General features: G+C 38.5%; 2 protein-coding genes across 2 annotated transcripts; one reads left to right on the top strand and one right to left on the bottom strand.

Annotated features, from left to right (window-relative positions):
• Nucleotides 1-420: 420 nt before the first annotated feature.
• On the bottom strand, nt 421-25,260 carry sart3 (spliceosome associated factor 3, U4/U6 recycling protein). The gene is made up of 19 exons (XM_038295461.1): nt 24,985-25,260; nt 19,083-19,209; nt 18,886-18,990; nt 18,611-18,795; nt 18,368-18,473; nt 17,997-18,121; nt 17,736-17,891; nt 17,254-17,392; nt 17,021-17,128; nt 16,867-16,944; nt 16,562-16,620; nt 14,348-14,457; nt 14,135-14,247; nt 6,124-6,200; nt 5,865-6,036; nt 5,330-5,772; nt 4,300-4,452; nt 2,063-2,250; nt 421-1,977 (listed from the first exon to the last, which is right to left on the bottom strand). Exons 1-19 carry the CDS (start codon nt 25,240-25,242, stop codon nt 1,782-1,784), a joined length of 2,898 nt encoding a protein of 965 aa, XP_038151389.1. The 5' UTR covers nt 25,243-25,260; the 3' UTR covers nt 421-1,781.
• Nucleotides 11,039-12,930, top strand: LOC119790110 (chemokine-like receptor 1). The gene is made up of 2 exons (XM_038295463.1): nt 11,039-11,100; nt 11,235-12,930. Exon 2 carries the CDS (start codon nt 11,240-11,242, stop codon nt 12,329-12,331), a length of 1,092 nt encoding a protein of 363 aa, XP_038151391.1. The 5' UTR covers nt 11,039-11,100; nt 11,235-11,239; the 3' UTR covers nt 12,332-12,930.
• Nucleotides 25,261-26,134: the final 874 nt, after the last annotated feature.

Genomic DNA, 26,134 nt, shown 5'->3' with positions numbered 1-26,134 from the left:
ATAAGGAAAAGTATGCAAGGAAAGGAGAGAATGAGCTCCAGGTTACACTTAGGAGGAATAAGGTACCAGTGGAAAAATGGAATTTAGCGTACAGGAAAAACTCTTCACAGAACTGTTACAGAAATGTCCTCCTTGCAACTGTGAATACAGCCTGTAGATTATAATTAAACCATATCAGTCTGATCAGATTTAAAAAATAAGATTTAAGCTGCAACTAAATTAAAATATTTTTTTAATTACTAAATGAAATGCTGGTGAAGGTTCTCAGTCATCCAGGTCAGTCATTCCAAAAAAAATTAACAGTCCACTGGACTTGTTTTCCAAGTTGGAAACCAAGTCCAGTGGATTGTTTTTCATTTTTGTCTGAATACTAAATCAAATGACCTTTCTTCACGATGCACATTTAAAAAAAATAGTGACTAATTCTGAAAGCCTTTTATTCTTTTCAGATCCTCCAAATTTAAAACATTAACCTAAAAAATCATACAAAACGGCAAAACTCACAATACAACCATTTAATACTGGACAATAAAACAGAAGATGACCTCAGACTCGTATTTACACTTTTAGTTCACTTTAGACAGGGCACTGTGGTGAGAGCAATACATACCATCTGAAAATGTAAATCTGTCTTTGTTTTTACAACCTTAGGAAATCTTTCTGAAATGTGTTACTGAACAGTATGTACAAAATCCCAACCTTTTTACCCCAACATGGAAAAACTGCATAGATTCTCCACCGTCCTACATGTCAGATGACAGAAAAGATTGTTAAACACAACTATTGAGGATGAAACCAACTTTAAGGATTAAAACACTAAAATCAGCTTCATCTTTACAGTTGCACATTCCTTTTAAAGTTTAAATGCAAACAAATCACAACTGAGCTAGGTAACTTTTTTACCCATTTCAAAGAAAACTTAAGAAATTTCAGAATAAATTTGCTTGATATCTTATTACAACTAACAAGAGGTTCCTCTAAGTTCTTGGTGATCCACACAGCTGAACTAAAAAAGAAAATAAGCCAATCAGTTTAATTCTCCCCAATAGAGCAGACTTCTTTAGAGTCCAACCATTTTTAGGCTTCACAGCATTAAGCAAATCCAGTTCATCTCCCATTAAACCTATTTTGGGCCGTAAACAACCATCAGATTGAGGCTAAAACTTAACTGGGGAGAGTGGACATTCTGATCCTTAGCAGATCTGATGAAATAAAACCAACAAAGGGTGGAACCGCATCTTAAGAACAAGAAGAATCCAGCTTCAGGAGAGTGATGGCTTTTCCACTGTACAACACAGTGGATAAAAAATGTTAATCTGTGTCAACTTGATTCAGGTGTGCTCCATAATAACCTAGTAATGACTTAAAAAAAAGTATACAATAACAAAAAATGTCTACACAAGAAAAAATAAAACCCCATCAAAGCACATCCACACTGTACACAAACTATTTCACACTTTGTCAGAGACTTTGCATATGCCTTTTTTCCCCCTTTTAAAATCAACACTCACAAGTTCGGTTGTTTTGAATATTTAAAAAATACTCTCAAATCAGATCCCTTAAATAGTACACAGAAAAAAGCAGAAAACTTCACATATTTACACACAAATATGATACACGTCTTTATGGATAAGGCAATCTTGCAGAACAGATGAAGGTTGTGAGTGTGATTAAAGGGACCATCAGGTAACCAATCACAGCAGAAATCACCAACACTTAATTTGTAAGGACACAGGATGGCTTTCAGTGTAAAGGAGTTCACAGTTCCCCTTTGCTTTCGCTCATTTATTGAGAAGCATCTTTGCAAAGTCTGAGTTTGACAAAGACCTCGACTCTCCGGCGGCATTGGCTGCAGCGCTTCCTGTTGATGGCGCCTCTCGCTCGGCTGTGGTCCCGTTCTCCACCTTGCCCGGAGGCGCCGTTTGACGGTGCAGAGAGCGAGGGAGTAGAGAAAGTTGAGTGCGTCCTCTCCCTCTCCTGTAACACGAGATTCATTAGCGCTTTTAGCGACAAAGATGACGACAACATGCTGGAATTAGAGAGTAAATATTGGTGAACTTACGAGCCGTAGACCTGATGAGGCATTATGTCTCCCATGGGCCTGCTGGAACCAGGCTTATCCATCGGGTTTCTGCGTGGAGGGTTGCTAATGGCAACAGTGATTTTGTTCCCCTCCACATCGATGCCATCTAGTTTCAGCACTGCCTGAGAAGCCTGCGTTTCATCCGCAAACTCGACATATGCCAGACCCTGCAGAGCCAGAAACCAGGATGTAGCAAAGATGCTCGTCTTTAAATCCTTTAAATAAACTCTTCTGGCTACAGCGTCTGGGTAAAATATTCCCGCCCATTGACCTGTTCATGATTGCCTCAAACTCCTAAATGTAATCTAATCGGTTTAAACTGACAGACTAACACAAAGGAGCACAAGATATAAATTAGGTGAAACAATTTAATAAGTGCTTTACAAATATGGGAATGTGCCATGATATTTAGTATGACCTCTTTACCGACACCCCTAAATAAAATAAAATCCAACCAACTGTATTCACCTGCATATAAATTTACTCCTGATATAAAACCAATGTTATCTAAAGGCCTCAAAGGTTAGTTGGCATTATTGGAAACATATGAATAGATGAATAGTGTGAGCAACAGAGATCTAGAGCTCAGAAAGGATAATTTGTCAACAGAAAGACTTTTAACCCTTCATGCCTGGGATCTTTAAAGCTACAGTGTGTAATTTTCAGCGACATCTAACGTCCAGACTGCAGACTGCAGCAAAATGAACGTCTCCCCCCCACCGCTTCTCCCCCCCAACAGTACGGCAAGCGTTAGGGGACAAAATGTCTTCCACGACGTCGGAATCACCTACCTTCTCAAGTGATGAGGTTTGTTTACATAGATAATTTTACAGATAGTATTTCATTAGTCTGTGTAGGGTATAGATTTCATGTAGACTTTAGATAATAAATATACCCGTTATTTTTTCTACATCGTTGTGACGTTTTGGTGAGCTGCTTTGCATGGTGATATAAACAGACGAAGGAATTGTAGTCATTAGTTTAACAGCAAGATTGTGTTCGCTGGAAGAATATATATTCCCCGTTTACAGAGTCCAAGTCTTGTTTGTGGCACGGGGGTTACAAGGCGAGGAAGAGGGCGAGGGCAGAGAGGCCGGGGTGGGCGTGCAGCTAGGGCCAGGCGAGGGAGGGGAGCCAGCGGGGTGAGAGCAGAGGAAGAAAGGCTTGAAGATCTCCAAAGGAGCCGGAGAGAAGTAACCGAGGTATATATCCAGAAAATTATTTTACAGAAAATTACTGAATCATAAACGTCAGGGACGTTGCTGAATAAGTATACTGGAGAGTAACAGCATCATCACGCAGCATGTTATTGTTTTAGACAGGTCTGAGCATTCTGTACTCCAAAAACTGCAGTGATATTAGACAATTGTGTGTGTAGGATTAATTACCTGTCCAAGAGAAAACTGGCAACTTGAGCGTCACTTTGAAAACCTTTTTCCTCCATCAGTGACTTCCATCGTGTAAATGCCGTGCCAATGTTGATCCGTGTTTTTTGTCGTTTCTTGTCACGCTTGCGTTTATTCTCGTCGTGTTTCCGCTTCTTAGATGACGGGGGTTCGGTGCCCGCCGCTTTTCGTTGTGATACAGAGTAGGCATGATCCTCCATTCGTCTGATGTTTGGCCACACAGTGCCAAACAGTTTGCAAAGTCACTCACGCCTGCCGCCTTGTTCACCTTTCTTGTTACTGAGGCGCAGTATACCTGCTTCTTCTTCTTCTTTGGTTTCAGGCAGACTAAACGCTTCTCAGGCATAGTACTGCCATCTACTGTTCAGTACCGTCTCAGTTAATCTCTCTCAACTTGCCGTAGTTATTTTCGAGCGTAATGGGCGATCTCGCAATCGCTAGTTTGTTGCCTCTGCGCTTGCCGTAGCACAAAGATGTCAGCCTCCATGGCTGCGAGACCCGCTCCTATGTAATTATAAATAACGAATTCTAAGGCAACGCAAATATTATGGTTAAATGGCTGAGCTCATAGGTGATGATAAATAACATAGTTATGTATAATATATTAAATTTCTGACTTTATATCCCTGTAATTATTACACACTGTAGCTTTAAGGAAGGGGGGGGGGAGAAACTTAAGTTATTGTTAAAACCTTCTTCTGATCTACTTTATGTTGTTGAAACAGAAAATTGCATTGAAATACTTGGAAGTGTTTATAACATTACAAATTGTGAAGAAGTGAAGGTGGTGTAGACAAAAAAAGTTCTCACTTTAGGTTTCCCTGATCGGTACGTGACCAGACGAACATCCTTGATGGTGCCGTGATTTTTGCAGATCTCCTCCAGTTGCTCTTTAGTGCACGAGAATGGGAGCCCAGAGATGAAGATTTTGTGTTTCTCCATCGATGTGTTGTACTTAAACACCTACAGTGGACATCAATACATCAACCGGGTTGTCCACTACAGAGAGCAGTGAGTAATCTCTCCTCAGATTTAAAAAAACAACAACCGAGGAGTCATTTTTTAACAGTCCAAAAAACCCAAAAGAAAATATTCTGCTAGACCTAAACACAACAATGGCAAAATCTAAGCACTAGGCGTTACATCGACCAGGAAACATTGTTGGCCGATACTTGTGGGGCTTTTTTCTAGTGTCAGCGTTGGTCGATAATATGCCAATTTAACTTTTTCATCAGCAGCCATATCTTGTGATTACGTGAAGGGTAATCATTGCTGTTCCCTTCATTATCTATCACATGCAAATATTTTTTTATTTGTTAATAAAGGTTTCTTTTAATTAAAATTGAGATGTGTAATCTTTGTTATCATTGAGTCACTTTTATCCTTTAAATGGAGGAAGAAAAAGAAAATCAACAAATATTGATGATCAGTCCAGTTGCTCTCTACTAGTAGTCCTTCAAATAAATGACTACAGTGACTGATTTGACAGAGAATAATGAACATTTCAGACTTAATCAAACCTGTTTTACATAATAGGAGCTTTAAGGGATTTCTGCTGGAAATCAGTGTCAGTTCAAAGTCTGGATACAACTGCACAAATTTTAAATACATTTTATATCAAAGATATGTTTCAGGTTTCTACTGTTTTTATATTTAATAAATAAAAAAATTTATAAAAGATGGGAGGGAACAACTTGACTTTAAGAAATGTATTTGAATCTGATGTTTTTTCACTAGTAATTAATTCAATATGACATGGATAAAACTGATTAAAATAAACAAATGAAATATGAAAACACTTTTTGTGCATCCAAGTATGCAGAAATTGGTATCTACTAACCTTAAACTCTGGATTTTTGTTTTTGTCGACACAGGGTGACACAAACATAGGTCTGCCCTCCAGCTCCTTTCTGTCCATCTTCAGGGCTTCGGCCACTGAGACTACAGATTCAAACTGCACATATCCGTAACCTTTGAAGTTCCCTCTGTTGCTGGTGACCAGCCGAACCTGCCTGATGGGGCCGCAGCTCTCAAACAGCGTCTTTAGCTTGGGCTCTGGGTCCTCCAGGGTGTACGCCAGGTTACTGATGAACACGCTGCAGCTGTCATCCCGCAGCTCCAGTTTGTCATCATTCTGCCTCTGTGCAGCAGCTACTGCCCCCTGCTGGGCATTTTTAGCTCCATCTTGAGTAGGCTTATAACCAGGAGGAGCATTCCTTCCTCCAGTCTCTGTCTCCATGTACTCTTCTGTGTTGTCACCGTTTCCTTTCTGCCTTTTAGGAGCTTGTAAAGTAAAAGGGACCAGAAAAAAAATTATCTCACAGAAATAAATAAAATGTATAAAATTGAATTGCTTTCTTTTAATCCAGTTTTACCAGATTCTTCATTCCAGTCTTCCTGATAATCATCCTGCTCTGCTTTTCTCTTCTCTCCACCTCGAGTCGCCCTCTGGCCTTTCTTCTGGTTCTTCTTTTCTGCCTTGGCCTTCCGTCGCTGCTCCATTTTCTCCTCCTCTTGACGTGCCATGTTGGTTTCTTTCTCTGCGGCCTGACAGACGGGGAAAAACAAAAAGATTATCCACACACGGCCAAATGATATGCTAGCACACAGTGCATCACTAAATGGTGCTGCTACCTTTGCTCTCTGCTCGTTTATCCTGTTTAGCCTCGTCTCTGTCTTTTGCACTGCTGTGTCCCAGTCCTCCAAAGTACCTGCATTAGAAATGGAACATCAAAAAATATCGATTCAAGTTCTTACTGCGTGTTGTTTTGATTGATAAAGCAAAGCTACCTGCAAAATGGATATCTCCAGAACCTCTAAGTACCACTACATTAACTCTATCAAACCAGATTCCAAGCTGTTGATTGAAGGGAAAATGTTCACAGCCAGTTGGTTACACTGGCTACAAATAAACTGTTCACAATTGGATCAGATGCAATTATTGAGTTCTTAAATTTAAAAACATAAATAAATTTGCAGCAAACCATTGCAGGGAACCATAATGTGGAAAACTGCAGTAGAAATCCTGTTTAGCGCTTGGAATGCGGCTAACAACTCAGTGAAAAATGTAAGCTAAATATCTGAGTGCTGTTTAGGCTCACTGAGAAGACAGACGTTCTTCATTCTAATATAAACAAATATGTCTTTAAACAATGAAATTAGTTACATAACATCTAATTTTATACCCAGGCCATATGCTGTATGCGTTTGCACAAAACCGGGATTTTTGTTTGTTGATACTAAGTGGATCATTTGTTCTACTGCAGGAGAGAGAATGTTTTTGAAAGATGCATTTTTTTATGTTAAATTGTATAATTGATGTTGTGCAGCTTAAATAGTTTTAAGGTTGTTACATATCCCGCAAGAACCAAGAAATGTGTTCTTGTTCTGAAGGTGGCAATAAAAAAAGTTTTGACTTGTAATATCCATGCTTTACGAGAAAGCTCTGCTGCTGAACTAATAAAGATCCACCCACTGTTGCTAACGTCCCACCCGCAAAAGAAAACAACAGCAACACAAAGGTGGAGGAAAATGTATTTAATTATTTTTGATTGATAATGAGGAGAAAAAGTGCTTTATATTAGTTATAATGCCACCCGATTCAATACTTTCAATTACATAACAGATCAGATCAGTGTATGGACCTCTGCACATTGATTTAAATGCCAACCAAAGTCACTTTAAACTATCTGAAAGCGTGTAATTACAGATTTGAAATGAATTTCAAGATTCAAACTCCTGAATAGGCCTGACATGATAAGATATTTTGCTGGATGGTTTATTATCCCAGCAATGATTAAATAACAAATAATGTTGTTGTTGTTGTAAGGCCATTTTAACTTCTAAAATGATAATGGCAAAATAATATAAGCATACTCTCTCAAAGATACAAATTACTAAAGAACGCTGGAATTGCAGACATAATGAATATCCAAAATTAATCTAATGGATTTCAGTCTTTAACAGAAAAAACGCATTAAAACAAAAATAAAACCAAGAAATATTTGGAAATAAAACCCAAATAAACCCTTCACCTCATTGTCATAGTTTGGGCCTTTTCATAGCTTTTGTGTAAAGTTTGCAACTTTTTTTTTTTTTTTTTTACTTAATCAAATGGCTCCATCTCTTTAGAGATGAAATGAACTACAATTTCCGTAAGTGTGCATAATTTGCACAGCACATTTTATTTTTTAGGTCTGACTGTGTGCTGTAGCTAGTTGTTAGAAATGCAAAGCTAAAATTAGCTGCCACATATCCTGTTAAAACATCTATGAGGAACAGGACGTTTTTTAAGAATCAGCTGAAATAATGCAGCATTTGTTTAGAGATTCAAAGCAAAAAAAGGGTACAAAGGTAAAATTAGAGCAATAAATTTGTGCCAATATTTTTTTTTTTTTTTTCATTTTTATGTGGGTCATCCCAAAATATGATTTCTCACAATAGGGGAGAATTTGATTTATTTGATTTATTAAGTTATCACATTAAGCTCACTCACTCAGTATAAATAGCTGTCCTTTTAACTCCAGCTGTTGAATTTTTCTGAGAATTAAATCTAACATCTGCAAGAAAAGTTAGGGTCGTATTTTGGTCATCAGGGTGCAGTTGCTCATGTTGCTCACTATGTGTGGCAGCTACCAGGAACATACAAAACGAATGATTTCTCGGAAACATTGAAAGCATTTCACAAGATGGTCTCACTTAATTATGCATGCCTTAAAGCTTCATTACTTCTCTCTTTTGGAGGTGCAGAGTAAACACTAGTGCATTAGTTGTAGCTAAAGCCATTAAACAGCATTACTTAAAGCTGCTAAAGCAGAAATTCTGGGAATTATGTTAGTGAAGACATGCTGTGAATTGGCACTGGATAAATAAACTGAGATGAATGAATAATCGTAATCACCTCCAATAAATGTTGTACTTTAACTTTTAAAAACAGATTAATTTCCTGGATCAGACCAACTTTTCTGTAAACAGAATTAACAATGTGAGAAGTTGAAAACAATCACTTGCAAAATAATCACAAAAATCGCAGATCTTTGGGAGTTCAAGACCTCAGGCTACGTTCACACTGCAGGCCTTGATGCTCAATTCCGAAATCCGATTTTTAAATTTTTTTTTTGCGTTGCTGTTCATATGCCCATATGCAACTTGTATGCGATCTCCTGTGTGAACTGCAGTCATTCAACGCAAGTGTCCCGCAAGCACAGTAGAGGACGCAATCACTTCACAGGCCAGCGTGCTCTGTGTTTACCGAAGTAAACATGGATGGTAGGGCAGGCGCGCATTTAGCAATCTTTCCCAACCATAAAAAACATAACCTTTTCAATATGGTTGAACACAAATACTGCTCTCTGCATCGTCATCTGCCATGGTTGTTGTTTTTCTTGCAGCATTAGTTCAGAGATTCAAAGCAAAAAAGGGTACAAGGTAAAATTAGTGCAATAAATCTGTGCCAATATTTTTTTTATTTTTATGTGGGTCATCCCAAAATATTATTTCTCACAATAGGGGAGAATTTGATCAAGTGGATTGAAGGGACATAGATATGTAGACACAGAATGGAGACAGAGTTAAGTTTATCTAAAAACTATTCCATTTTTAAGTTCCTAGATCAAACTGATCTTTTATCAGTGTGTCTTTTCTTAGGAATGAGTAATCCTAACACCACCCTTTGAATGCATATTTCTCTCATTAGCACTTGTCAGAGTTTATTGGTGAAGTTTTAGGATTTTAGAGCCATCAACTAAAAGCGCTGGCATAAAGTGCTGACTACTGAAAAATACAACACACAACCTTTTTTACAGAAACGAAACCATAGCTAACAGTCTGAGTGTCAGAGTTAAGACCCTTTTCTTTTTTAGTGATGCTACCCTTCTAACAATCTGAAACTGTCAGGTAAATAAATAAATCAGTCGGTAAACAGGTCACCAGTATAGATCATTCCTTTTGATGACGCCATTAAAGCTGAATTGAATCTAAAAGACCCCTTTTGGCATCTTCTAAACTGTAGAACAAGAGTCCATGATTCATTACAGAGACACCAGAGCGTTTCACAAATGAAGTCTTCACCTTTTCTAGCATGCATGTGTTTGAATATTTATAATCTTAGCCTTCAGTTAAAAATGTAATCTCCAAGGCAGGTTTTTAAAGTGATCTTGCATCTAAGTAAATCAGATATTCTGGCTTATACAATCTATTAGTTCCTAATTTACCAGATAGCTACATGAGGTTTAGGAGTGACACAGAAAAGGAATGTGAAACTATTTTGGTTTTCATTGTAAAAATGAAATTCATAATTACAGGTATTAATAACTCTGAATTGTTAAAATAAATTTTTGGATTTTTGGTATTTCTCAATTTCAGAAATGTTCCATTTCCCTGGTTCTCTACTTAACAATGATGATAAAAGAGAACCGGATTTGTTACTTTGGTTCTGAATTATTTGTAGTTTTGTCTTTTCTTTTTAATCCTTTAACTTCTTATATGTTTTCTAATAGTTTTATTTCTCCCCAGGTTTTATTTCTTGCTCCCTTGAAGGACTGATAAGTGATTAATTTTAAAAGAAATAAGTATATGCACAAGTTTGATTTTATTTTTGATACATACACCTAAAACCAAAGCACACAATCTTATATTTTATCATATCCGATGTAAAAACAGATTAGTGGGATCAGAGGGCAAAGACAGAAGAAATCTGATGAGGGAAAATGTTTGGACAAAACTAACACAGAGAACATGTGTCCAACTTAAGGCCCACTGGCCGATCAGAACCATCACAGCCTTGTATATGGCCCCCCAAGACCCAAGAAAGACATATGTCATAAAGTAGAAGTCTGTGTCCGTGTCCGATACCCTTGAAATAGAAGAAGAAAAACCAGGAAACTGAAAACACAAAGCAACTAAGACCGAAACTCTAAATGGATTCATAAAAACATAAAACCTTGTGTACAGAACACCAAAACACACAATGATTTAGACATCAGGACACTTCTTTTATATGTTCATAAGGATGGTGTTGCTAATGCTAAAAAAAAAGTAGAAGTGATGTATTAATATTTGTCTAGATTCATGGGATAAAGCACATTGACTGGTTAATATAGATAAGAAATCTGTCAGTTTTACTCTGAAACTCAGGGATCAGAAGCAGGGTGTCAGTTTGAAAAGTCTTTTCCATTCTTTGTTGTTTTATATACGCCTTTATTTGTCTGTTTGGAAGATATCACTTCTGCTTTTTCGGTACAGTAAAGAAAATGTAGACAAAACTCAGTTTTATGTCCTCTTCAATGTGAAGCGATCACAATAAGCTCAATCACTCAATATTATTAGCTGTCCGTTTAACTACAGCTGTTGAATCTTCCTGAGCATTAAATCTAACATCTGGAAGAAAAGTTGGGGTCCTACTTCGGTCATTGAGGAAAATAAAAATTAGGAGATCAAGAGCTCAAAATGCAGTACTGAAATCATTAAGGGGATGCAAGTATTGAGAAACCTCCCATGTCAGCTGATCATGCCGTTTCTAAAATATCTAAATGAAACGGAGCAGCTCAGACGGTGCTCAGCTTAGACCAAACCAACCACAAAAAGACAGCAGCAGAGGATCTGAGAATAAAGGTATGGTTTAACTGATCACTTTGATGTTACTAAGTCTTCATTTTAAATCAACCAAAATTAATGCAACTTTTTGGATAATGTTGCTATGTTTGCTAAAGAAAAATCTCACAGAAATTTTATCTTTGTTCTACAAGGCAAAATGGAGGATGCAGACAGTTTTGACGACTTGTTCATCGAATATGATTTTGACAGTGTAATTGAGACATACAACTGGCTCTATGAATATTTTAACTACACTGAGGACAACATCACCATAAATGTGGAAAACTCATTCCAACACAAACCAGCTTGCAGCGAAGAAGGCATGTGTGTGTCTCTGGCTGTAATCTATGTGGTAATTTACCTGCTGGGCTTTTTTGGGAACATGCTGGTCATTTGGATCTCTGGCTTTAAGATGAGGAAGACAGTGAACACCACTTGGTACCTGAGCCTTGCAATCTCTGACTTCCTCTTTTGTGTCTTCCTGCCATTTAACATTGCCAACTTAGTGATGAAAGAGTGGATCTTCGGTCTCTTCATGTGCAAGTTTACATCTTCTGCATTATTCATTAACATGTTCAGCAGCATCTTCCTCCTCGTCGTCATAAGCGTGGACCGCTGTGTGTCTGTAATGTTTCCAGTTTGGGCACAAAACCACAGATCTGTTCAAAAGGCATCAGCTGTGGTTGTGTTTTCTTGGCTTCTTGCAATCAGATTTAGCGTCCCCTCCATGATTTATCGGGATGTACATGTTGGGAGTGATGGCAGGCACACTTGCAGCAACAATTACACCTCAAAACAAAATCACCAGGCTGTTGCCTTTACCCGTCTCATTGCAGGTTTTGTGGTTCCTTTTATCATAATTATCATCTGTTATTCCATCATTATCCTCAAACTCAAAAACAACAGGATGACAAAATCCTCCAAACCCTTCAAAGTAATGACAATGCTCATTGCTGCATTTTTCGTCTGCTGGCTGCCGTATCACATTTTTGTCTTACTTGAGCTGAACCCTCAAAACCACGACTTCTATATTTTAACCGCTGGACTCCAAATGGGCTCAATTTTAGCATCAGCTAACAGCTTCCTTAACCCATTGCTCTACGTCTTCATGGGAAACGACTTCAAGCAGAAGTTCAAGAGCTCTGTACTCTCCAAGATGGAGAATGCAATGGTCGATGAAGGCCGCACCACCAGCCGGTACCTGTCCAGGTCCAGCTCCATGGACGGCAGAGCTTCTACACACATTTAGAGGCATTAGCTTACTGTTGAAGTGATCATTTAGTGGGTTTAAATGGAAAAAAAAATGCTCTTCAAAAATGTGATTTTACAAGGTGGAGTTTTCCTGAATTACATCATAAAATACAATGATTTCAAAGGATATATATGTAAATGTTTTAGTTGTTAAATAAAGTCAAGACTTGTACAAATCCATGGTATTTTTATATAAAAATACGATTAATGCACTTTCACCAGAGCCAGCATGATTTTTATCTGCCTTCACACATGTGGCCAAGCATCACATCTACCAATGTCAGCTATTTGAAATTAGCAGAAACATTAAATATCTCTGCAAGTATCTTATTTTCCTGTTGTGCAGCTTTTGAAGGTGGATATTGGATCTAGATTGATTTACTGACACACAAAACCAAACATCCAATATACAAATGTATTTTTGTCTCTTAAATATTCTGAGCCACTTTTACCATGTTATATGGTGTTAGATGAGTTAAGGTCACTCTGCACTCTTTCTGAATGGTTGTCAATAGTGTTAACAATACGAGTTATACAAGTGATGTTTATATGAGCTTTCAATGTCATTAGTTTAATAAAAGGTTCCCCTTTTTCTCCTAAATCTGTTGTATTTCTAAGTCTATCTGTATTCTTTTTTCTACATTATGAATTTATGTGTGAATAACATAAAACAACATGACAACAACGTCTAAGATGAAGCATTTGAAATGTGTATTGCCCACAATTGCACTATTACTTTATATACTTCAATGTTATTAAAAAAAGCTAAGGAACTTAGTTCAAAAGGATAAACACATAATACATATAAATTGCAAACACATAGATCTGCAAGGACTCCTGCACAATTATTGAAGATTTCCAGAAGATTTCACTGTTGAAATTTGCAAAAGCTATTGTTAAAGTGACAATGCCCACGAGCATGGCAGACGGACGTTATAATACGTCGGGTAAAAGTGGAGAAAAAAGGAGTTATTTCATATTTACGGTTTACAGACGGGTTCATTGTTGGATTGCCAACTTGAAGAGGGAGGATTTGCCATAAAATTTCTGGCCAGATAAAAAACACGTCATATGTAGCCAAGATTTCGAAAACGAATGTTTTCAAGATGACTTGGATAATGGTGATTGTAAAAAAAACACCAGATACAGCACTGGGAATTGATCATTAGCCGATCCCACACCATGATGTCACAAACCAGTAGGTGGCAGTAGTGCTCTTTGACAAACATGGATGTCTCCGGTAAATCACATTCAAATGAAAATTTATCTTAAATAAAAACACTTATCATTTATTGAACACTATTTAATAATTTCATATTTAAAGTTCTTCCAGAATTTCGAATTCTGAATATGACCAGACTTCTCCTTTAACCTTTGCAAGACAAATAAACTGATGTTCAAACAAACACATGCAACAGCCTGCCTTATTTTATTCAACCCAAATTTAAAGCGCAGGTGAGTTTAAGCTAAAATCACAAAGGTTCCCTGCTGAGGGAAATCTATTCAGAAATCAATCAGAAATATTTGGACATCAACAAATATATCTTGGTAATGTTTTAACCATCATAGAAAACGAGGAGGTGTCTGCGGAGAGGGAAGTCTGGGAGTCTCTGCTTAGTCTGCTGCCCCCGCGACCCGGTTCCGGATAAAGCGGGAGACGACGAAACGAAACGAAACGAAAACGAGAAAACCACAAAACAACCCGGGACCCCAGAGAAGCTTTCTGAAGTAAAAATGCACCCTAATAAGACGTTTGTAAAGAAACAGATTAAGGTTGTGTTATCTCCAGGATTAAACTCACCTTCTACCCTCTCAAAGGTGAGCAGGACTTCACACACGTGTTCTGGGTAATCTGAAGTGCACTGAACCGCTCTGTGGAGAGCCTTTCTGCAGTGAGCCATGTCCCCATAAGCTCTATGGATTACACAAGAGGAAAAGGTTAGGGCATTACTCCCAAAAGCTTCAGCAAATACAGGTAACCTACAGTTTGCCTCTTATGATTCATCAGACAAACCTCTCAAGGTTATAGTATTCCAGCCACATGTTGGCATATTTGGCATTCCCTTTAGTCATGATATTATCCCACAGTTCTCTTGCTTTCTGCATGTTCTTGCAGTGATGAGCCTGGTAAGAGAATAACATGAAGAATAACTCCTTTATTCTGAAAGATTGGACAACAATAAATATCCAACAGGTAAAACTGTATTTTAAATTAATTTTTTAAAACATGTGTTATGTAATCCAGCCCAAATTATTTATAAGGCACATTTAAAAACTGCTTGTTAGCCAAAGTGCTGTATATATCAATAAGAAAGATTAATAGAATGTAAAACTAAACAATCGGAAATAAAATGAGAGAAATAAATTAAAATACACAACTGACTCATGGTATAAATACTAACAACAACTCAAGGTGTGTTAAAAGCAGGGTTAAAGAAGAGGGTCATAAAACTGACGATGCATTAATCCAATACTTGGAATGGATATCGGCTACAATATTGACTAATTAGCTGGATCAGATATCTGATGTACGAGATCCAATCCAGTGTACTTTACATGGAACTGTTATTGTTTTCTTTTTGCTTCTTATGTGTTAATAAATAATATAAGGTGCATTTGCAGTGGGGCCAAAATGTATTTAGTCAGCCACTGATTCTGTAAGTTCTCCTACTTAGAAAAATGAGAGAGGTCTGTCATTTTCATCATAGGGAAACTTAAACTATGAGAGACAAAATGAGGAAGAAAAAAAAAACAGAAATCACAGTGTAGGATTTCTGAATAATGTATTTGTAAATTTTGGTGGAAAAGAAGTATTTGGTCAATACCTAAAGTTCAACTCAATACTTTGGAACAAAACTTGTGTTGGTAATGAAAGAGGTCAAACGATTCCTATAATTCTTCACCAGGTTGGCACACACTGTAGCTGGTATTTTGGCCCATTCCTCCATGAAGATATCCCCTAGAGCAGTGATGTTTTTGGGGCTGTCGCTGGTTTTGACTTAAAATCTCACGATACATGGCCCCGTTCATTCTTCCCTCAACACCGATCAGTTTTTCTATCCCCTTTGCAGAAAAAAAACAGCCCCAAAGCATGATGTTTCCTCCGCTATGCTTCACAGGTATGGTATTGTTAGGATGCAACTCTGCATTCTTCTTCCTCCAAACACGACAAGTTGGGTTTTTAAGAAAGAGTTCTATATTGGTTTCATCTGACCACGTGAAATTCTCCCAATCCTCTTCCCGATCATCTGTACACTCACTGGCAAACTTGAGGTGGGCGTGGACATGCACTGGCTTGAGCAGGGGGACACGTCTGGCACTGCAGGATTTGAATCCCTCTCGGTGTAGGGTGTTACTTATGACAGCCTTTGTTACTTTGTTCCCAGCTCTCTGCAGGTCATTCATCAGGTCCCTCCATTTTTGCTCACTGCTCTCATGAACATTTTGACCCCACAGGATGAGATCGTGCGTGGCTCTTTCCCTGCAGGAGGCTGGGAAGGTTCATCCCAGCCTGGTGCAGGTCTACAAATTTCTCCCTGGTGTCCTTCGACAACTATTTGGTGTTGGCCATGGTTGAGTTTTGAGTGTGACTGAGGCTGTGGACAGGTCTTTTATACAGATAACAGGTTAACACAGGTGCCAATAATACAGGTAATGAGTGGAGGGCAGAAGAGCTTCTTAAAGAAGAAGTTACAGGTCTGTGAGAGCAAGAAGTCTTGCTGGTTTGTGGGTGACCAAATACTTATTTTCCACCAGAAATACAAATAAAGTCTACATTTTATTAAGCATTGTGTGTTTTTGCTTCGTTTCATGTTTGGTTGCTGGGATCTTGTTAAAGGTCTAATAAACCAAAAAGACATAATGTAGCAGTATTATTAGTGAAAAGCTTTGAGCTGTTTAAAACAAAATATTTTAAATTTGAAACCAAAAGTTTGAATGAGTAAATCAGTGCAATTTTATGCACTTAATTGTTTTTGAAGGTAATTTAAACATATCGTGATATTTTGTGTATCGCGATTATAGCCCAAATATATCGTGGTATAAGATTTTCTTCACACCCCACAGCCCTATCTGCATTTGAATTGGTTCAGTATCAGCCGATACGTTCAGCCCAGGTATTAGTATTGGATTGGATCAGAAAAAAGTGGATAAGTGCATTTCTACATAAAACTCTAAATGATAACATGATTACTCTATAAAAACTGTTGGTCACAGACAGCCTGCTTACCTCTATCCGAGCCCAAATCTGCATGATGACACAAGAAGGGTCGCCACTTTCACCAAAACCTGGGGAGACACAACATAGAGGATCATTTTAAAGTAAATACATGGGAAAATACATTCATACAATATTCCCAATTTTGCGTAAAAACTGTTCATCGATCGAGCAATAACAACGTAACAAGGCATTTCCATCCTTCCTAACAAAGGATTGATTGGACAACATATCCCTGTTTAAAAAATACATAAATTTTTTTGTCTTGTAAACAGCCCTGAGACAACATCAAAGCAAGTTCAGGGAAATTCACCTACGTTCTTCAACATCTTGTTTCAGGTATTCTATAGACCGAGCGAAGGCAGCACGTAGCTCTTCCAACTCTTTACTGGATTCTAGAAAAAGAGAAATGCAAAACCCTGAGCAAGAAGTGAGCCCAAAACAAATTATTGTTTGAAGAGGTGATCCAACCTTTACTGAAGTCCACACGTCTTCTCAGGTAGTCGAGAAAGGCCTGCCATATTTCTACATAATCTGTGGCTTGGATGAAACCGGCATTTAGGGCTTTTTCAAAAACATCTGTGGAGAAGGAGCAGAGATTTAGCAACACTATAAAATCAACTGGATGTTTCTTACAAAGGAAACCCAAATTAAAAAAAACTCCATCAACATTGTGCTCCGTCAATCATCATGTCAGCTGATACCTGATACAATCTGATGGTCTGCCCCATGTCTCTCCAGAGCCTGAAGGTAGCTCTTCCATAGACTCATGGTCCAGGGACAGTTCCTGACGGCTCGCTCGTGAGTGGACAGGACCAAATCTTTGATCTTCAACTGACGATCCTAAATAAAATGAAATTAATCATAAAAAAATAGAAAGAACATCTGAATGGTCTTGCCAAGCAGCTTTTACTGTAGAACAAGCAAACAAAATTGTGAGAGTTCGATGCGTTGCTTAAAACTATGTTTATACAGCAAATATCGACACCATAAGACACAAATGAAAAATTAATTAAAACCTATAAAATTGAAATATGAGCTTGTTTTTATTTCTTGGAAATACACATAAAAGTCTAACTAAACCAAGGGCAAAACAAGTTAGCTTTAGTTTAACACCTACACTAAACAAGTAAAGGGTTAGATTTAAGGAAGGTCATGGATGATGTCAGTCCCTGACAATACTTACGAGATATGTGGTGTATTTAGTCCACATGTCTGGTACCAGGCAGTTCTCAGCCAAAGCCCGTTCAAACATGATCTGGACACGTGCTGGGTCGCCCTCCTTCAGCTCAAAGTCAATGTAAGCTTGATATTCGGCCAATTTGGGAGGTTCTGCTACCAACTGCAGCAAGATAAGTGCAGGTGAGATATTTTGCACTGCAGAAAACCAAGCATGGCATTAAGGGCTGAAGGACAGCAGATGAAAAGGATTTTATTATTCAGTTACCAAGGCCTCTTCATAAGATTTACACTTTTCGTTCTGCTGCAAGGCCTTTCTGTACAGATGGATGACCGTATCAGGGACTCCCTTTTCTGACCACTCCTCATACTCTGCATAGGTAGTCTCCATGTCTGCAAGGCCACAGAACACTTCGTTATACTGAGGAGCAAGATCAGGAGAGATGCTCACAAAATCCTGCCTAAGCCTCAATTCATTTTAGATGAGAAAAAAAACAATTTCAGACAATGAAACAAACTTAAATATCAAACTTTATCTACAACAGACTAAAGAGAGTGTCAGTTTGTAATTATTGATCACAATGTGAATCACTTCCAGTTTACAGCAATTCATCCAGACGGAAGAGTTGCAATGCTTACCCATGAGGGGAATGGCCAGCTGGCGGCGAAAGAGCGTATGAATACGCTCGAGCTGAGTGCTGAGCCGCTCCTGCTCCTCACGGCTGGGAATCCTGCCAGGGGGAGGCTGGGAGCAGAGAAAATGATACGGGAACGTCAACACGTTAGAGGAATTTATATAAACTTTAACACAGCAGCAGGAATACTTCTCCATTATACTAACAATCATTTAAATTTATCTCATGCAGAGATCAGAAAACAAACCTGCACTGTGGACAAAACTGCGTTCTCAAACTCTCTGTATGCTTCCCACAGCATCTGTCCCTTGGTCATGTGAAGCCCGACCGCGGTCACCGCCCGCTCAAAGATGGATCTCACCTTGTCTATCCCACCTGGTGACCCCATGCCCCCAATTGAATACTGGGCATATTCCAGCCAAATTTCTGGACCTGAATTGAAAACAAAGGATCAGAACCAAGCTAGGATCTCCATTTTTTTTGTTTTTTAAACAAAAGGCTCACTGGAGGTGGCCCACTTACAGATGTAGTCTTTCACAGCTCTCTCAAACAGCTCATACACTTTCTCTCGGTTTGAATCCTCCTCTGACAAGCGAATCTCATCCTTGAGCCAGTCAAGCCAGATCTCTGAAAGTAAAAAAAAGAAAGAAAATTAGCAGCAAATCATAAAAAAAATGGTGCCTCCTTTGACCTCTGGACTGCAACGGTCATAAACAAACCTTCAGTTAGAGGGAACAGTTCACTCATCTTCTGTCTTGCCTTTCGCAAGCGGAGAAGTTCTCCCTCCTGCTTGAGGAGTTTGATGAGGTCCACATGGCAGTTGTAGTCAAAGGCGTTGATCGAAAGCTGCAAATAATCATTAACAGAAACAGGTGCGATCATGTTTGACAGAAGCTTCAGACAAAAAAAGTAAACATCTTGTGTATGTCGGCAGACTTTTGTAGCCATTTTAGAAATGATAACATTATATATTAAAATATATAACTATTAGATATATTAATAACCATTTGTATATTAATATTTTGTTCGCTTCAAAGTTGGCAGCATTTTCCTCTGCACAAGAAATTTGTAGCAAAAGCAAACTAATCTTTAGATCCTCTAATGAGCATCACTCCAAGCTCCTGTAGCTGCTTAGGAACAGAGAAATCATTAAGGTAGTTTTTTTCAAAAAATTAATCTAACTAAATCTAAATGAGGGCTTACTTTCCAGGAAACAGCTGCATTCAAACTATTCTTACAGTTTAAAGCTCTTCAATAAAAGGCAGCTGAGCCAAACTCAGAATACTAAGTTTTTCTAGCAGATTCATGACATTCTGGGAACTTGATTAACAAACATGTTAGGGTTATTTAATTTACCTTAAATAAAAAAAAAATCTAGATGAACAACAGGACAGTGTTGTCTACCATGTCCTGCTGTGCGGAAAAGGGCTAGCTCACCGATTTTTGCAATGAGGAATAAAATGGATGTGCTGAATGTTTAGAGATGGGTCAAATCTGCAAAAAGGTAAGCTATTTTCCCCCCCAGAAAAACTAAAGAGTTATTTTAATGATTAAGCATCAGACCCTGATCAGGTCTCCACATGTTCTTTATGTGCACATCATCTGATTTGGGTTTTATAACAGAGGGCATCAGCAGTTCACTACATTTATCTAAATTTATTTTTTTTGTACCTCTTTCTAAAACTCTGTAGTCCTGAATTAATCAGAGTCATTCATGTGTGTGTCCTAATAGTATAATAGAAATAAAAACAATAACGTCTTGCTCTACTTGTGTTATTTTGTGCTTATTTAATATTTTACATTATATTACAGTGAAACATCAATAAATGTTTCAGATACCAATAATAACTGTAATTATCAATGATATAATCTATCAAATAAAGATAATTAGTAATTATGTAATTAACCAATTATTTAATGGTCTGCTTTGGATTTATGTATAAATAACATGATGTTTTAATTCAAGTTGATTAGCTGATCAGGGTCTAATTGCATTCATTTGCAAACAGCTTTGCTTTACCCAAATAACCACGATTACGATTTGGAGGAAATTTTACAAATGCCTATTTAATTTATTATTTGGACATAATTATGTTTAAGACGTTAACTGACCAACATAAATAATTACAAGCCATTTATATTGAATCCCATATTTTTTTTTTTACATTACTTTAATTATTGCTTTATGTTTGATATGGTGAGTCAGATTTAGTTAAGTCTGTACCGTATTTTCACGACTATAAGGCGCACATAAACGTCTTTTTTTTCCCTAAAAATGTGCGGTGCGCCCTGTGGTGCGGTGCGCCCTATGGTGCGGTGCGCCCTATGTGTGTTGCAAGTGCGACTTTTGAGACCACCTCATTGAGGAGATGATGAAAGAGTGGCTGAATGTAAGGAGACCAGGTGTTTTTTTTCCACTCATCACCATCGCTGTTAATATGTAACTCCATGCGTGCCCATCTCACAGCTGATGTGAAAAACATGGTGAAACAAATTAATGCGCTCGCTGTGAACCGGACGCAGCAGGTGCAGCAGAAACAGCGAGTTTACATGCAAAGTCAACGGTTGACGAGCGTACAGGCGCAGCAAAAGGTCCCTGCTCGAGATGGAAAAATTGAAGTTTTGCTGCTGGAAGCGCCGCATCAACGAATCAGAGAAGCTGATCTGGGAGCTGACAGCGAGACAGACACAGCGCTCTGATGACATATTAAGGCAAATGGAAAGGGTTGGATGGATGAGGAGATGATGAAAGCTTGGCTGAGGCAGGTATGTGAGGAGAACAGGTGTTTTTTTCCACGCATCACCATCGCTGCGTGCCCATCTCACAGCCGATGTGAAAAACATGGTGAAAAAAAATAAACGCTGTGCTCGCCGTTATCTCGGGGGTCTGACAAAGGAACTTCAACTGCTCGACATCGGTGTGAAGCGGCCGTTCAAAGTAAGGCTGTGAGCGGCGTGGGAGCGATGGATGACAGACGGAGACCACAGTTTCAGGATAAGTGGAAGGCAGCGCCGGGCAAGTTACGCCACCGTTTGCGGATGGATTGTAGATGCTTGGACTAACGTGTCTGCTGGCTCTGTTGTTCAAGCTTTTGCAAAAGCAGGCATTATTTCTGAGGAGCCGCGCTGCACGGAAAGTGACTGACAGCGAAGAAGGGGAAATTGGCATGTCTGATTTAGCGCAGCTGTTTAATTCAGAAACAGAGGATGATGACTTTGATGGGTTCGATTAATACTTTGTAATAAATACATTAATAAAGCACAAACATACTCAGTTTTGCTCCCGCTCTATTTTTCTACCTGAAAACTTAATTCAACAGCAGCCTCTGGGCGGGTCTCCTCCTCTTCACCATGGCGGCTGGCAGGTGTTTTTTCATCTAAATAATCTAAATCTTGCAGCTATATTTGCTGTGATCAGTGGGAATAAAGTAGTTTTAATATGTTTTTAAGTGAGAAAGTCCACCTGAAAACTTAATAATTGCAGTCAGTTCATCCAGATTATCTATTTCTGTCGGAGGCGCTCAGACCCCCACATACCAGCGGTGCACCGACAGTAGAAATCCCTTCATCAGCAGCCTCTAGGCTGGGCAGCCTCCAGGTTCACCGCAGCTGCTGGCAGGTGTTTTTCATCTAAATAATTTAAACTGCAGGCACCAGGATACCGGCAATAAAAGCGAACATATTCCGTCGGCAGGTTTCAGGATTTTAAGTTAATTTAGGAGTAATCACAGCGCTGTGTCATCTGCGATGTGTCTGTCTCACAGCCAGCTGCCAGGTTTGATTAATACTTTGTAATAAATACATGAATAAAGCACAATCATACTCAGTTTTGGGCCCGCTGTATTTTTAAATATGCAGTAGAGGTATTTAAAGGTAGTAGAGGACATGTACCTGTATATAAAAAACGCGCCCTATAGTCCGGTGCGCCTTATGTGTGTGTTAAATACAGAAATGGCACACATAACTGAGACTGTGCCTTTTAGTACGGTGCGCCTTATGGTCGTGAAAATACGGTAAGCTCGAGGCTACAGCAGTTCATACAGCAGTGAAAAAGAAAAAGAAATTCAAATTGAGTCTCACCCATCTCAGTGTCTTCACACACTATTACTCCATATTCCCAATTTCTCACACTAAAAAATAAAAGACATTAAAACTAAACTGCGTTCAACTTATTTATGTATAAAAATACCATGGTGATCAAAATTCAGTCCGCGTTTCTTAACACAACCTTACTGCTAACACACGAGGACTTGCCAGGTCGATTTCCAGTCTGTATTCCCACCTATTCACTGTGCCAGATATTGAACACAGACAGTTCTTACGAGGTATGTCATTTTAATTTTATCTTATTTCATCTGCACTAGGATAATTCGCTCTGTAAATTACTGAAGATTTTAAGCAATCTAGTACTTCAGTCCAGGTTTGCCTCTCAAACCCATAGAAGCTCCACAAAAAGAAAAAAAAGAACCATTGCATTTTATTTTTCAAAAGATCAGCCACCCAAGAAAAGACCAACCACATACAGAGAGGATGTGCAAGACAACTCAGTTATCCAGTATTTATTAAAGGAAAATTCCAGTTTTTAACACTTTTAACCCCTTTTCTGTAGTGTCCAGGATGAAATCGAATGATCAACACCAAAATTTTGACGATTGGTCCTGTCTCGGCTATTTGGCTCATGCAGAATCCCCCCCTGGCTGCTTCAGAATGGCTTGCATAGTGCATGTCAGATAATGCATTAAATATGCTACTCACCGGGTCGTCAGCGCTGTTCAATGACGTTCAAAAACAAGTTTCGTAAAGAAAAAACATTCCTGTAGTGTTTTATTTAGCATTTTGTAAATCCCATTGAGTTCTGTTGGAATAGTCAATATCCCTCCGCCACCGGAAACGGAAAGGGGGCCTGTTTACGCTTAGTTGTAGTCTTTTCACAAGGCCCAAGTGTCTCTGCTTCACTCTGTGTACTCCGACGTCGAGGTGCTAACGTCTCTGTTAAACACTTTAAAAAACTCTGAAAATGGAATACACAGTGGTCCTACATTCCCAAAGTATAGAGACATTGTAGCCAACTAGTGGTCTGGAGTGTGCAACGCTTCAGATTCGAACGGGAAGCGGAAGTTTATAAGCGGTTGTGATGTATCGGAAAAAATAGTTCTGGGATTTACAAAATGCTAAATAAAACAAGACAGGAACGGTTTTTCTTCACGAAACTTTTTTTGGAACGTCATTGAACAGCGCTGACGACCCGGTGAGTAGCATATTTAAAAAAAAAGAATGTTTAAGGTTGTTTTAAGGACATTATCTGACATGCACTATGGAAGCCATTCTGAAGCAGCCAGGGGGGGATTCTACATGAGCCAAATAGCCGAGACAGGACCAATCGTCAAAATTTTGGTGTCGATCATTCGATTTCATCCTGGACACTACAGAAAAGGGGCTAAAAGTGTTAAAAACCGGAATTTTCCTTTAAGGGAATGTTCTCATTTTATTAACGTATTACTTATCTTATTAATTTATCCTTTGTTTGGCCTATTGAATATGTTAATTTAATTTCCATCACATTTTCCAAATGAAACATCCAGAGAAGTGCTGTTTTGTGTCATGGTGAGTTTTGATAAAATCTACCACTTGCTTGAGGGTATGAATTGTTTAGCCGTTTTTTTTCAATAATAAGAAAAACTAAAACATAATGAATGAAACTTTTTAATCCTTAGCCTATTACCAAATATTCATACAGTTTAGTTTGCATGGATTTCGATTGCACTGGTTCCTGTATTAATGCCAGCAATCCAGTGATAACTTATTAGTTTCCAATGGGTTATGTTACTTAAACTGCATAGAATAATCAATAAACAAAGCTGTGAAATTCTTAGTTTAGGGTATATTTAAGATGCAAGTATTTCAGTAGGGCCCATACTTCTCTACTTCTATTCTTTAAAAACTACCAGAATATAGAAAATAATGGATATTGTGAGAAAAATGTTTCACACAACTACATATCATTTATTGTTACTCAGTAACATTTACTGTGCTATAAAAATCCCACATTCTGACACTTTGTTTCAGTTAAATCCTCTAAAAAACCTCCAACCTATAGCTGCACCTGTCCTCAGAGCATTTTGATCGAATCCTAACAGGGTTTCCTGTCAAACTATTTCAAAATCTCACCCCAAGGTTTGGTGACAAGTTGGCAGCCCTGGAGTCTCTGTGATTAGATAATGATAGTATAACTGCAGCCACATCATTAGCAACAATGTTAGTTGAGGGTACAAGTGTTTATCAGTTACATACGGGACGGTAATGTGTTATAATAACAATTTTTTACTACATTTATAAAGGTATATATATTTAGATTCCATCATGAGGAGTAAAAGGCGGGATGATTTAGGTAAGGATGTTAGCATCACGCGTTAGCAGGATCTAGTACAACTAATTCAATTAGACTATTTAAATATTTTTAAGACCACTAAAAGTAGCTGCTTTCTTGTTTTCTGATCCGCATCAGTTCTGCATTTGCTATATATATATTTATTTCCCAGGTACTGGCCGTGTTCATCACTCATTCATTCTCATTAGCTGCTCGGCTAACAGTGGTTAGCCAAACAGCTGAAGCCAAGTTACCTGCTCCTCCAACCGCTGGATTTCGGCTTCATTTTCCTTGTCATCCTCTGACGAGTCGTCCTCTTCGTCTTCAGAGTTTTCTAACCCCATGCCCTCCTCTTCGTCCGACTCCATATCCCTTTCCTCCATCTCCGCTTCTTCCTCCTCCATATCTTGCAACTGCGTTTGCTCTGCGTTGCTTGGCGCTGCCATGTTGGAAATGCTGTCTGCCTGGTAACAAGGCGACACGATGACGAGGTCCAGTATATGGCAGGCCATTACAGCATATTAAACCACACATCTCATTGTTTTAAAATTTGGTTTAGATTAATATTACACCTTTATTCACGTAAAATGCATTTGGTCAGATATTTTTTGTTTTCAGTATTATTAAAAAAAAAAACACCTTTAAAAGTGAAACAGCAGTCTTAACAGTTTGACTGTTCTGTATAAGTATCGTTTAAATTCACAATTTAGTTCTGCAAATCAATAAATGTATTGCTTTGAGGGATTACTATTTTTAGTGAGTTTTATTTTGCCAAAATGAGAATGTAAGCAGTCATAATACTGCTTATAACAAGAGGTGGATAGTAACTGGTTACATTTACTGAGTAGCTTTCCAAAAAAAATGTACTTTTAGGTGTAGTTTAACTTTACTGTACTTTTGGCTTTTACCCAAGTACAATTCTTGTTAAAGTATCGCTACTCTTACTTGACTGAAATTTTTGTCTACCCTATGCAAGAGTCAGCAATTACTCAATAGCTTATTAAAGCCATTCTACATGCAAACTTAAAGGCCTCAGTATGTCCAAGTCAGACAGAACACCTCTGATGTCATCACTCAAAGCACAGGCTCCCCTCGGGGATGCATACTGAGCCCCCTACTGTTCACCCTGATGACACCCGACTGTTTGCCCAAGTTCACCTCCATTCACATGTTGAAGTGCCTAGACGACACTACGGTGGTGGGCCTCATCAGATATGACAACGACCAGGACTACCAGATCATCGTTGACTTCAGGAAGAACTGGCCTGACCATGCTCCACTGCTCATCAACTATTCAGCTGTAGAAGTGGACAGCAGCACCAAATTTCTGAGGGTGCACATAACAGACAACCTCACCTAGACTCTAAACACCACCTCACTGGTCAAAAGAGCACAAACGTGCCT

This window comes from Cyprinodon tularosa, unplaced genomic scaffold (genome assembly GCF_016077235.1).
Source record: "Cyprinodon tularosa strain WSP-4 unplaced genomic scaffold, ASM1607723v1 ctg356, whole genome shotgun sequence".
NCBI lineage: Eukaryota > Metazoa > Chordata > Actinopteri > Cyprinodontiformes > Cyprinodontidae > Cyprinodon > Cyprinodon tularosa.
Note: the sequence above shows the minus strand (reverse complement) of the source record. Positions and strands in the feature narration are given on the sequence as shown.

Excerpts from the sequence above, each read along its gene's own strand:
- LOC119790110 (XM_038295463.1), top strand. The coding sequence starts at position 11,240 with ATGGAGGATGCAGACAGTTTTGACGACTTGTTCATCGAATATGATTTT.
- sart3 (XM_038295461.1), bottom strand. The coding sequence starts at position 25,242 with ATGGCCTGCCATATACTGGACCTCGTCATCGTGTCGCCTTGTTACCAG. Across the intron at positions 18,122-18,367 it reads GCTGGCCATTCCCCTCATGG|ACATGGAGACTACCTATGCA; the intron begins GTAAGCATTGCA and ends GTGGCCTTGCAG. Across the intron at positions 17,129-17,253 it reads AGACCATCAGATTGTATCAG|ATGTTTTTGAAAAAGCCCTA; the intron begins GTATCAGCTGAC and ends CCTTCTCCACAG.